The sequence below is a fragment of the Prionailurus viverrinus genome, chromosome E2 (assembly GCF_022837055.1).
Source record: "Prionailurus viverrinus isolate Anna chromosome E2, UM_Priviv_1.0, whole genome shotgun sequence".
In the NCBI taxonomy this organism is placed as follows: Eukaryota; Metazoa; Chordata; class Mammalia; order Carnivora; family Felidae; genus Prionailurus; species Prionailurus viverrinus.
The window spans coordinates 20,072,519-20,085,380 of record NC_062575.1 but is presented as its reverse complement, the minus strand read 5'-3'; the positions used below and the strand labels follow the sequence as shown (position 1 = coordinate 20,085,380).

The 12,862-nt window shown below is 37.5% G+C and overlaps 1 protein-coding gene across 2 annotated transcripts in view; it reads left to right on the top strand.

Annotated features, from left to right (window-relative positions):
* The window catches only part of CBFB (core-binding factor subunit beta), a 55,425-nt gene extending 47,485 nt beyond the window's left edge, over nt 1-7,940 (top strand). For both annotated transcript variants that reach the window (XM_047835109.1, XM_047835110.1), the window contains exon 6: nt 7,786-7,940. In XM_047835109.1, coding sequence (XP_047691065.1) covers nt 7,786-7,854 — 69 coding nt within the window. In that variant the 3' untranslated portion in view covers nt 7,855-7,940. The remainder of the gene's footprint in view (nt 1-7,785) is intronic.
* Nucleotides 7,941-12,862: the final 4,922 nt, after the last annotated feature.

The following is a 12,862-nucleotide window of genomic DNA, read 5'->3' as shown; positions in this document are numbered from 1 at the left end:
CTATAGTAAGATGAAGAAACATTGTTTATGTTAGTAACCTTATCCAAATACTGTTAAATCTTTGGTGTACAATAAAATGGTATGCAAAAGGTACATAACATCTTTTACCCTTCGGGTATTTTTAAAAAAAGAGTACATACACATATTTGCTTGAATATATACATAGTCTCTCTTTAGTAGGACATGTAGGAAACCAATTGAAAACTGGGGGCCACATGGGAGGGTGATTCCTTTTCACTGTTTATCTTGTATACGTTTTGAATTTTGTATCATGTGCATCTATTACCTCTTTAGGAAAGAAAGGGTTTTTTTTTGGGGGGGGGAGGTGTTGTTTTTAGTGTTAACACAAAATGGTGCAACTAGAAGAGTCTAGAACTTGCTATATGTATTCTCTGGCATATGGGCTTTTTCTAAAAATGTGAAATCCTTCCTTCATTTGAAATTTTATAGAGAACCCCAAATAATAGATAAAAGAGGCATTGTTCTGGATGAAGTGGGGGTAGGGATTATTCTGTTTTCCTTCTGTAGTCCCAGGGTGTTTTCATGGAACCCAGTAGCTTGCAGAATATAACTTGAAAACCTTTGATGTAGTCGAATGAGCATGAGGTTTGTAATAGATTGCTCTGATTTTGAATCCTGGCTCCACTATTTGTTGCCTTGTGACATTAGAAAAGTTACTTATCCTTGTGAGTCTCATCTGTAAAACAGCTAACGTCCTACTTCCCAGGTTGCTGCCTAGCTCAGTATCTGACATTTAAAATGGGCTCACTTCCTCACTTTGGTTCACAGTGTATCTGGAGTAGCAGTAAAAGCAGGCATATCCTATCTTTAGACTGTGAAAGTCAGATCTTTTGCCAAGCTATTTTATATTCTGGTGTTGGTTGTTTGGTTTTTAACAGTAGTAAAGGGCTTTAAACTTTTCTGGGTTCTGTTGGAGGTCAAGATAGCAGTTACCTTGATTGAGTAGTGACTAGGGGGTTGTGGGGGGAGCACAAGAGGAACTTCCCAAGTTTGGGTAATAATGTATTTCTTGATCTGGGTGCTAGTTACATGGGTGTGTTCACTTAGTGGGAAATTCATCAAGTTACATATTTATGATCTGTGCACACTCTCTTGTATTTTAATAAAAATTAGGTGTTAAAAAAAGAAAAAATAATCACAGACATTTCTTCTGTGAAATGCCTCTCATTCCTGTCTGTTGCCACATGAAAGGAGGCAGGTACCTTGTTACCTGAGAATCCTTCCATGATTGAAAATGTTGATGTGTTACTGATGACGGTTCTCTTCAGGTCACATATCTGTACAGCTGGAATTCAAATGCCTTACTTTGGGATTTTTGTGAAATAAGATTGAGATTCATAAAGGACAGAATGAGTGCTTTGGTCATAAATAAATTGGAAAGATGCCTCCATTATCTGTTTGGTAGCAGCTCGTGTATACTCCCTGTCTAGAGACTGCCTTCAAGTTGATTGGCCTCTTAACTTTCTAAAGCTGTTGGTTCTTAATTCAGCTGCATGGTGACAGGGTGCTGAAAGATTTTCTCTGTCATTATGTAGAAAATACTTTCATCTGGTTGGTTTATAAAGTGTTAGCAAATAAATTCTTGTCTTTAATGTCAGAGAATGAGTAAATAATTATTGCTTATTTTACTATAGGCAGTTTTAATACAATTCAAATCACAGGAGAATTTTAGGTGGAAACTATTTGGAAATAAAAACAGGCAAAAGGCTTTATGTGGTTTTTATATTTGTTTTGTATGTTTTTGGAGCCTTCGATTCTGTGTGGTCCAAGAAGAAAAATCTCAGCCACTATTTTAAATTCCCGCAGACTTCAGTGTTCAAATCACTTTAACTGCACCAACACTCTTTTTTGTGTGAGGACAAACTAACATAAAAATCTGTCTATCCTAGGCCTTCCTGACGTGTCTTCTGGTAAAGGCAGTAGATGAAGTGGGAATATGAACTCAGACTGAGAATGAGAATCAGAAGGGGATTGACAAGGAGGAAGAGGGTGCTAGATCAGCGGTCTCCCACACCGAGACAGAAAGACAGTCTTGGTTTGCTCTCTAGCATAGGAGATGCAAAACTCCATTAAGATTTATTTTGTTCCGGGGCGCCTGGGTGGCGCAGTCGGTTAAGCGTCCGACTTCAGCCAGGTCACGATCTCGCGGTCCGTGAGTTCGAGCCCCGCGTCGGGCTCTGGGCTGATGGCTCAGAGCCTGGAGCCTGTTTCCAATTCTGTGTCTCCCTCTCTCTCTGCCCCTCCCCCGTTCATGCTCTGTCTCTCTCTGTCCCAAAAATAAATAAACGCTGAAAAAAAAAAAATTAAAAAAAAAAAAAAAGATTTATTTTGTTCCAACCTTATTTATTTCTTAAAAATTACTCTTATCTGCAGGATATACAGGGTTGTTGTGTTTTTTTTAACATTGCAAATGCTCCTATAGATAAATTGGGAAGTGATGAGCAGCTTTGTTGTAATAATGACAGCATGAGTACTTACTGCATGCCAGGCAGTATACACCACAATATTTGTTTTACACTTGGTTCTTAAAGCACTCTTACAAGGTGTATCTCCATTTTGAGGAACTGAGGCTGAAAGAGAATAAGAAACTTGTCTAAGATCACATAGCTAAAGTGGCAGAGCCATCCCAGTCCACGCTCAGAAATGTAGATTATTTCTACTATCTCTTTTATATTGAAATGTCACTTTATTTGTAAAGTTTTCCTAAAGTTGTATACTTTATAAGAAGTATATATACACATATGTATATGTATACATATATACTTTAAGTAGGCTTCACCCCACCATGGAGCTAAACATGGGTCTTGAACTCGTGACCCTGAGATCAAGACCTGAGCTGAGAGGGGCACCTGGGTGGCTCAGTCAGTTGGGCATCCAACTTCGGCTCAGGTCATGATCTCACGATTTGTGGGTTTGAGCTCCACATTGGGCTGTGTGCTGACAGCTCAGAACCTGGAGCCTGCTTCGGATTCTGTCTCCCTTTCCTTCTGCCCCTCCCCTGCTCGTACTCTCTCTGTCTCTCAAAAATAAACTTTTTTTCCTTAATTAAAAAAATAAATAAGTTGGGGCGCCTGGGTGGCTCAGTCAGCTAAGTGTCCAATTCTAGGTTTCAGCTCAGGTCATGATCTCCTGGTTCGTGAGTTCGAGCTCCACATCGGGTTCCGTGCCGACAGTGTGGACCCTGCTTGGGATTCTCTCTTTCTCTCTCTGCCCCTCCTCCACTTGCTCTCTCTGTCTCTCTCAAAAAAAATAAATAAACTTAAAAAATAAAAGACCTGAGTTGAGATTAAGAGTCAGATGCTTAACCAACTGAGCCACCCAGGCACCCCAAAACTATATTTTTTTACATGCCCATTAGATCAGCTCTTGCATTCTCCTTACCTGACAAGTGTTTATGATTGTCTGCTGACTTGGTTTTTACCTTTTTAATGAGTTTGGAGAAAGTACACTCCCTTCTGTCATATTACTAGCACTGAAAATTTCTGCTTTGTGTCTCATCCAGCTTTAGCAGTTGGAAGAAACAGCCATGACTTAGGTTGACATTAATGCTGATTGTGAGTTTAAAGTTCTGACTGCCACCACCTAACTGTGAAACCTTGGGGAATCACTTAACCTTCCTGGTCATAGGCTTACCATCTGTCAGATAAGAGTTGAACTAAAAATCTCTGACATACTTTGCCACTTTAAAATTCTGTGATTCTGTGTTCTGACGTTGAGTCAAGTGTCAGACATATAAAATAGTAAGCACAGTGTGTGAACACAGTATATACTCAGTAAGTTGAAGCTATTTTGAAATATTAGGGCATTTTCTCACGAGTTTTCAGGATTTTGATGATCTTGATAATAAAAGAGTGGAAATCATGCAACAAGTTTTATTCATTTTTATTTGGGTATCCCTGCTCTTGGCTACTTCTGCACAGCCCTGGCCAGTAGGGAAAACTCCAGTGCCTGGTGACTATTCTTTTTCTCTACATTTTGGACTCATCTCATGACTGCCTCCTCAAAACTATTTGGGCAATAGCATATTGAAAGAAAGAAAACAGGAGCAACTGGTAGTAGGAGGTCTGTAGTAAAGTGTCTAGATTACTTCTTTATAAATATTAAAAACATATTTGTATCCTGAACAGGCTTGTGGGTATCTGCTTTATATTAAAACTATTCTGAAATAGCTGTTAATAAAAAGTTAGAATCAAGTGCCCATGTGGATTGACAGAGGAAAAAGAAACTAGAAATTATGGACTTGATGCTGGTAGAATAATAGAGTTCAGAGAGTTTCTTAGCCACCATCTAGTCTAACTGATTACTCATAGAATTCCTTCTAAAACATTGAGCCCTCATTACAAAACTGTCACAGTAGGGGCGCCTGGGTGGTTAAGCGTCCAATTTTGGCTCAGGTCATGATCTCATGGTTTGTGGGTTTGAGCCCCGCATCAGGCTCTGTGCTGACAGCTCAGAGCCTAAAGGCTGTTTTGGGTTCTGTGTCTCCCTCTCTCTCTGCCCCTACCCCACTCACACTCTCTCTTTCTCAAAAATAAACATTAAAAAAAAGTTTTAAAAACTACGACAATAGAAAGCACTACTTCTCAAGGCAGTTCATCCAATTGTTGAATTCCGGTCTTGTGGAAGCTATTTCACTGAACATAAATCTGTTTTTCTGTGCTTATTTCCTTCATGTGACAGCCCATACCTCTTCCCTGCGAGCATTAAATTTCATTCCAGTCTCCAGCTCTTACTCCTCTCCTGCTCTCCCGCTATTGACTTCCCCCGCTGTCTGTATTTATCTTATTTTTGCTTTTCCCTCACAGTGTCTTCCCTTACATCTTTCTGACTCCATCTTCACAATGTAAATGGAAACTGCAAACACAAATAAGTAGCAAAACAACTTTACTCCTCTCATGCCTTTACCAAAATTTATTTTAAACAAACAAATCCCTGGCAACTTCTGCACAGCCATGACCAGAAAGGAGAACTCCAGCTGCTGATGACTGCTGCTGACATCCTGTCACTCATTTGAAGTCATCCCATTATTAAGATAACTACTCTTATCTCAAGACCAAAGCTGAAATATCCTTTTCACAAAGTATTATTGGTAGGTTAATAGTGATTTGTAAATATATAATTAGGATTGATTTTTCTCAGTGTTTCTTCACTGCTCAGCCCCTTTCTAACCTTCATTGACTGAAACCAGATGCTTAAATCACCATCTCTGATTTTGCAGAATCGATCCATCCTTACACTACATTTAACATTGATTCTTCATGGAAACTCAAATTGGTTTTGTTTTTGTTTTTGGTGAATATGCATTCCATTGGTTTTTCAGTCTGTACCATGCAGTGTAACTTTAACCTGACTAATTGAAAGAAATAGGCTAAAATTCAGTCAGTGAGCAGTATGCTAATAAAAAATAGTTAAAATCTCCTATCAATATTTATAAGAAGGACTACAGAAGTTAGTGTTGGGTTTTATTTGATTTGTTTGAAAGGAACAAGGAAGGTTCATTTCTGTCTAAACAGAACCCTCTTGAGAAATGACACAGCTGGAGCTTCTGACTAAAACTTGATCATACAATACAAGTATGATTTGTTTAGATGCTTGTTTGAAGGTCAAGGATGCTCTTTCTGTAACAACTGTTTTAGATGTTAAGAACTGAAATGAGACTGTTTCAACTTTTGGTTAGATTTTGCTTAGATTTGTTGCCAAAAACAGACAATGAAGAATCAGTTGGCGATAATAGTACAGTATTCCATTTAGCTAAAGATTGCATAGGTAATTTGAAGAAGTCTCAGCTACTGGCATATATCAGAGGTGACTCCAGAGAAGATCCAGATTAAGAATGGTGGTGGCATAGACTGGGGTGAGAGAGGTGGGGGCAGTTAGAAGTGGTCACATGCAGAATATGGTTAATGTAGAGCTGTTAGAATCTAAAGGTGAGTGTGAGAGAAAGAGGTGTTAGGGTGACCTCAGGCTTTTGTGCCTGAACTACTGGTAAAATGGAGTTGCCAGTGTATAATATCATCTAACCATGGTTGCTGAAGGAAACAGGTTCTGTATACAGTCAGACATTTGTGCTCCACTGACATTTGTAGTCCCTGAAGAAAGCTTATGTAGGAAACACACATTGGAATTTGTGAAAGACACTGAGAGTTAATGTTGTATGTAAACCACAGGGGTACTAGGTTCCATAAAAACTTAATAGTGGCAGAGAGTGTCATGCAGGACCTGTTAGTTGTTAGATGTGCTCTATTAAGTAATTTGCCATCAGTTTGACTAGAAATGTTTATTCTAAAGTGAAACTTGAAAACCTCAGTGTTTATAATTGTCTAACCTCTTAGTTGTTAATACTGTGATAAAAATACTTCTGTGTATGTAAATGGATCAGGGACTGTAATTTTTTCCCTATTTTGTTTTGTTTTGAATTTTATTCAATTTATTTTATTATTTTTTTAATGTTTATTTATTTTTGAGAGAGAGCATGAGCAGGGAGGGGCAGAGAGAGGGAGATAGAATACAAAGCGGGCTCTGCATTGACAGCAGACAGTCTGATGCAGGGCTTAAACTCATAAACCATGAGATCATGACCTGAGCTGAAGTTGGGGGTTAACCAACTGAGATACCCAGGTGCTCCTAGATTTTATTAAAAAAAAAAATTATATTTTTAGAGAGAGCACGAGTCAGAGAGAGAGGCAGAGGGAGAGAGAGAGAGAATCTTTTGTAGGCTCCATGCTAAACACAGAGTCCCATACAGGGCTCAATCCCATAACCCTGGTACTATGCTCTGAGCCAATATCAAGAGTTGGACATTCAACCATCTGAGCCACCCAGGTGCCCGGCCCTTACTCAAATTTATTCATTAAGAATTGCATTTGGGTTTTTTTTTTTTGGTGGTGGGGGATAGGTTATTTTTTAAGAATTGCACTTGTTAAATAACAGATTTTCGTGTTGTACTCCTGTCTTTCTTTCCTCCATATTTATGCAATCATATAAAGGTATTTGTAAATACAGTCATGTCCATTATTTCTACATTGGAAAAATAGAACCTGGCCTTTCAATTTTGATGTATATAACCAAAGGAGTTAAAATTCTGTTTACTTGTACTCTTAGATTGTGACCTCCTTGAAGCAGTTCTTCTTAGTGGAAGCTCTAAGAGTACCCATTTTTGCTTTTAAGCCAATTCTTTATCCATAGTAATGATTTTATTATCGGAGGTAGAGATTTTTAGTTACAGCTTGGTTGGCAGAGATGGCATTGTGTAAGATGAAATTCACTACTACATTATTCAATCATACAGTTGGTAGACTCTATACTTTTGTGTGACTATAAAATAGATAAACAGTAGCACCTATGTTATAGGTTGCTGATAGAGTTTTAATCAGTTCATCTATGAAAAGTGCTTAGAACAGTGCCCCGGATATAGTTCGTGTTCAATAAGTGTCAGCTATTATTCAAAGGGGAAGTTTGATTCTAAGGTAAATGGATGATGTGTTTAACCCTGTAGTCCAAAAACTATAAACATGGATTTGTTGTTCTTTTATACATAGTACATATTTTGATAATGTTCTTTTGAATATAATGAGATTTTTATTCTTGGTTTTTTGGAAACTTTAGCAAAATATTTAATACACAATTTAAATTGTTCTTTTTCCTCTTACATGTAAAGATGGTTGTAAACATTTTTTAAATGCTACTGTGTCTTATACTGTATTTATCTGGCACTTTGATTTTCAAAACATGTTTTGACCCCAAATTATAATTTTGTCATTGCAGGCAAGAAGACAACAAGACCCTAGTCCTGGTTCCAATTTAGGTGGTGGTGATGACCTCAAACTTCGTTAATTAGCACAGTAGATGTGCCCACCTATCTTTACATTTACATTGTTTCTAGTCAGCAGAAATAATCATTAAAAGACCAGAAACTGTGATAACTGGAGGTACCGCAGTCTATTTCTCAACCTTAGGCAGTAACAAGACATCACAAACTGCCATGGTTTTGCACTATGATTATAATACCTGCATTTCTAATTTTGTATGCATGTAGCCAGTAATTTGACATTTTTTTCTATGCAAGCTTACCTTGTTGGCATTATTTTAAATGAGTTGAAACTATCCACTTGTAAAGCTCTTTTCCTCCATTTTAATTTAAAAGTTTATGTCATTTAAAAACAAGTTAAGAAATTAAAATTTTTTCAGAGGGTTTTTCCCCCTAATTGGTTGTTCTAATTATTTTTGGAATTTTAGATGTGTTGGTTACACAGCTTCATTTTAGATAGACATTCTTGGTTATTTGTTTTGTTTCTGTGTTTTTATAGTCTATGGCATTTTAAAACTGCTGATGTGTTTGCATTATTTACAAGCTAAAGACCTAGTAGCATAGAGCTGTCTGCCACAGCCTTTTAACACAAAGTTTACAGTTGTTAAAGTTGCAGTATCCTTTTAAATGTTGATAATCAGCTCCTTTTTCTTTCCTCCTTAAACATAAAAAATTTTAATTGGTATTAACTCTAATCTGCCCCAGATCTGTTTTACATTCTGTTCTGTAATCATGAGTTTGTGTGGAGATACTCTCCATAGATGGTAATACTCTACTGAAATGCCTAAAGAAGTCACAGGCTGGCTTCTGTTTTATTCAGGGATTTTTTTTTAAGTCAATCAGAAAAGGGATACTGGAGCTCCTTCATGTATGTAACAGCATATTAAACTGGAGACAGTGATGAATCAGCTACCAAGGTAATATTGTATTAAAATCATGTTTAAGATAGCTGCTTTTATGTGTATTTTATAATGCATGCTTTTGTAAAAACAATGCTGGGTGATGAAAGATTAGTCTTAGAAAATGTTCATCTGTGCAGAGGATACATTTTCTTCATTAATTATTCTGGGAAAAACCTCACAGGTTATATATATGGTATTTTCCAGAAGAACTATTAATAGAACCTTTTGAGATGAATTAGTATAAGAATATTTTTAAAATAGGCTCACTATCAAATTGAATGCAACTTTTTTTTTTTTTTTAATACAAGACTGGAAAAAAGTGCTAAGTCATTTGGAACCTCCTTACAAATATTTTTCATGGTCACATTCATTAAATGTTACTACATTTCTGAATTTTTGCAAAAATATATTTTATCGTAATAGAATGGCATTATTTTAAAGAGTGAGAAACTGACATGGTCAATTCAGAAAAGGAACTGAAGTATGAATAAGGTCATCGCATTTAAAACACACACACACACACACACACACACACACACACACACACACACACTTGATTGATGAGGGAGGTGTGACTTTTGTTGTATATAGGTCTTATGATTCATAAACATATCCTGTATCTCAGAATAAAAATATTTGTTATATATTTGAAGTCATGCATGGTAAGGAGTGTGTTTAAATTGTTATAAACAATAATGCATCATAACGGACCATGCTGATCTTGTGTAACTAAGTACTATGAATGAATTTGGTTGGTATTTGGTGTTGTGCAGTTCACATGTTTACACACTCAGTGCCCTAATTTCCCCTGAGGGAATCACCTTTTAAGTGGCCCTTAAAGTGGTGTTTTAAGGTTACTTTATCACAGAGCTCCTTGGTTTTTTGACTTCTGCACTTAATTTTTTTAATAACATGATGGTGATGGTACATTTTCCTCTACTGCTTCTAGCTAAGGGCTTTCATTCCACCGGTAACTAAGATCAAATGTTATTAAATGTTCATATTGCCACCCTTCTGTAAATATTCGACTCTTCCTGTCATTTAGCACAGTGCTGTTTCCATCTGTCTTAATGCTGGCATTAAGATCATAAGCCCTTTTTCTCCAGTAGTGCAGGCTTTGAAAACTTTTATTAAGTTATTGATGCAATTTGATATTTTTCCATGATCTATATTTAAACAAAATTACATCATTGCATCATCTTTTCTAAATTCATCTCCATTAAAACTTGCCTTAAGCTGCCAGATTGCTTTTGCCACCATTAGCCATATTGTATGTTTGTATGTTTAATTTACTTTCACAATAAACTTATGTGTAGTGAAAAAAAGTTCTTGGCTCTTCATTGACATTATCCAACAATTTCTGTTCTGGTGCTCATTATGACATGAAAATTGACTTAGGTTGTTTCTGAAATGTTCTTTCATCCCTTTTTTTTTTTTTTTTTTTTTTTTAACCTTAACAACAGTGGCATCTAGTGGTCATTTCCACTGATTTCAAAGAAAGCCTTTAATAGAATTATCACGAAGAATACTAAGTGCCCAATGTATATTATGGTTTTTTAAAAATGTGGTTTGATATACCCATCCTATGAGATACAACTATGAAGTACTGACCTTGCAGGAGAGGAAGAATTTCAAAAATTACACATTCAGATTAGTACCATTATTCAAGGTAGTCATTGTAGGAATACACAGTTTGATTGTGCTGGTGTTGTATCAACCATACTTAGGACTTTTTTTTTTTTATGTTTATTTTTGAGAGAGAGCGTGAGCCGGGGAGGGCCAGGGAGAGAGAGGGAAACACAGAATCCAAAGTGGGCTCCAAGCACCAAGCTGTAAGCACAGAGCCCGACGTGGAGCTCATACCCACAGACTGTGAGATGATGATCTGAACTGAAGTCAGACACTTAACCAACTGAACCACACAGGCGCCCCAGCTTAGGACTTTTCTTGGCATTTTTCCTACACCAGCCTTTCACTTTAGAAGCATGCCTTAAGCTTGATTCATAATGAAACAATTCATTATTCACCACCAGATTTGCTGCAAATAACAAATACAAATGATGAACTGGTACCATTAAGGAAAATTCCAAAGAATAATGAGGGTTAATTTCAAAAATTGAGCAGTAGCATCATGGTTTTAGTAAGTATATCATCTCTAGAACTGGGTATTTGGATATGCCAGTTTTGGGTTACTTGGGAAAATAAGTATCTTAATTGATTTATGTTTTATTTGTCAGTGGGGAACATTTTCAAGTTATAAGCCCTTGTATGAATTATCCATTGCTGCATAAAACATTACTCCAAATCCTAGCAGCCTAAAACAATAACCATCATCTCAGTTTCTATGGGTTAGAAATCTGAAAGAAGCAGGGGAGCCTGGGGGGCTCAGTTGGTTGAGCATCTGACTCTTGATTTTGGCTCAGGTCATGAGTCTAGGGTTGTGGGATTGAGCCTCCCCCCCTCCCACCCCCATGCTCAGCATAGAGCCTGTTTAGGATTTTCTATCTTTCTATATCTCTCTCTCCCTCTGCCCTTCTTTCCCACTTGTGTACTCTCAAAAAAAAAAAAAAAAAAAAAAAAGCTGGAAGAAGCGAAGTTCAGTTGCCTGATCTCTGGTCTCTTCTGAAGTTAGAGTCAAGTTTTCAGCCCAGGCTACAGTCATCTCCAGGCTTGCCTGTGGCTGAAGAATCCCCTTCCAAGCCCACTCATTGCCTGGCCTCAGTTTCTGAGACACCATTGGGTGAAAGCCCTTGATTTCTTGCTAGGTTTTGGAATAGAGACCTCCTTCCGTTCCTTGCCATGTGAGTGTCTCCATAGGACAGCTCACAGCTTAGCAGTTTGATTTCCATGGAGCTAGTGATTCAAGATGAAAGCCAGTCTTTTTAATAACCTAATCTTGGAGTGCCATATTCTATGTTAGAAGTGAGTCACTAGGTCAGGCCCACAACTCAAATGGAGGAGTATTAAGCTTCATCTCTCTTCAAAGGTGGTATAGTGAGAGTTTGTGGACATATTTTTAAACCACCACAGCCACACTGCCGTGTGTGTGTGTGTGTGTGTGTGTGTGTGTGTGTGTGTGTGTGTGTGTATAATTGGGTATTACAAGACAACATTGGTGTTTTGATCTCCCAAATATTTCAGTCTTGCAAGCAGATTTGAAGGCATGATTAGATAGCAATAGTTCTCTTAGAGCACTACCACATATACATATATAGCATTCCAAAAATGTGTCTAGGCTAAAAAATTACAAATGGGGGATGGGATTGTGGGTGAAAATGGTAGTTTGGCTTTTTTTTTTTTTTTATGTTTTTAATTTAGAGAGAGTGTGTGTGAGCAGGGGAGGGGCAGAGAGAGAGGGAGACACCAAATCTGAAGCAGACTCCACGTTCTGAGCTGTCATCACAGAGCCTGACACGGGGCTTGAACTCGTAAACTGCAAGATCATGACCTGAGCCGAAGTCAGATGCTCAACAGACGGAGCTACCCAGGGGCCCCATAGTTTGGCTTTTTAAAATATAGGATACTTTTTAAACAGTTGCTGTATTAGTTAACTCTCAGAATTAATTTCAGCAACTTAGGGTCATCATTGGCCTTATTCAGGTTTCAGAAACATTAGGAAATGTGAGTAGAAAAGACAAAGAGAAATCTTTGATTAGAGAAGATAATCTCTATCCACAGTGTCTCCAGTATGGTAGCTACTAGCCACGTGTGGCTATAGAACGGCTGAAACGGGGCTAGTACAACCAAGGAACTTATTTTTTAATGTTTATTTTTTTTATTTGACAAGTATTTATTGTAAGCCAACTATGTGCCAGGCAGTTTTCTAGAGATGAATAAAATGGACAAAGTTCCTCTTTAATGAAGTTTACATCTGCTGGAGCAGAGGAACAATTAGTAATTAGTTAAATGATAAGGTGATAGATGGCTGTGAATAAACTAAAATAGCATCATGGTATAAATGGTGATTAGGTCATACAAAGGCAGAATTAGGGTGGGAAGAGAAGATGTGTCAGGAAGTAACATTTTTGCTGGGACCTAAATAAGGGAGCCAATCAGAGAAAGTTTTGAGGGAAGGGGGTTTTAAGTGGGAGAGCTAAGGTGATGCTTGATCTTGTAGCTGGAACTCCTGGAT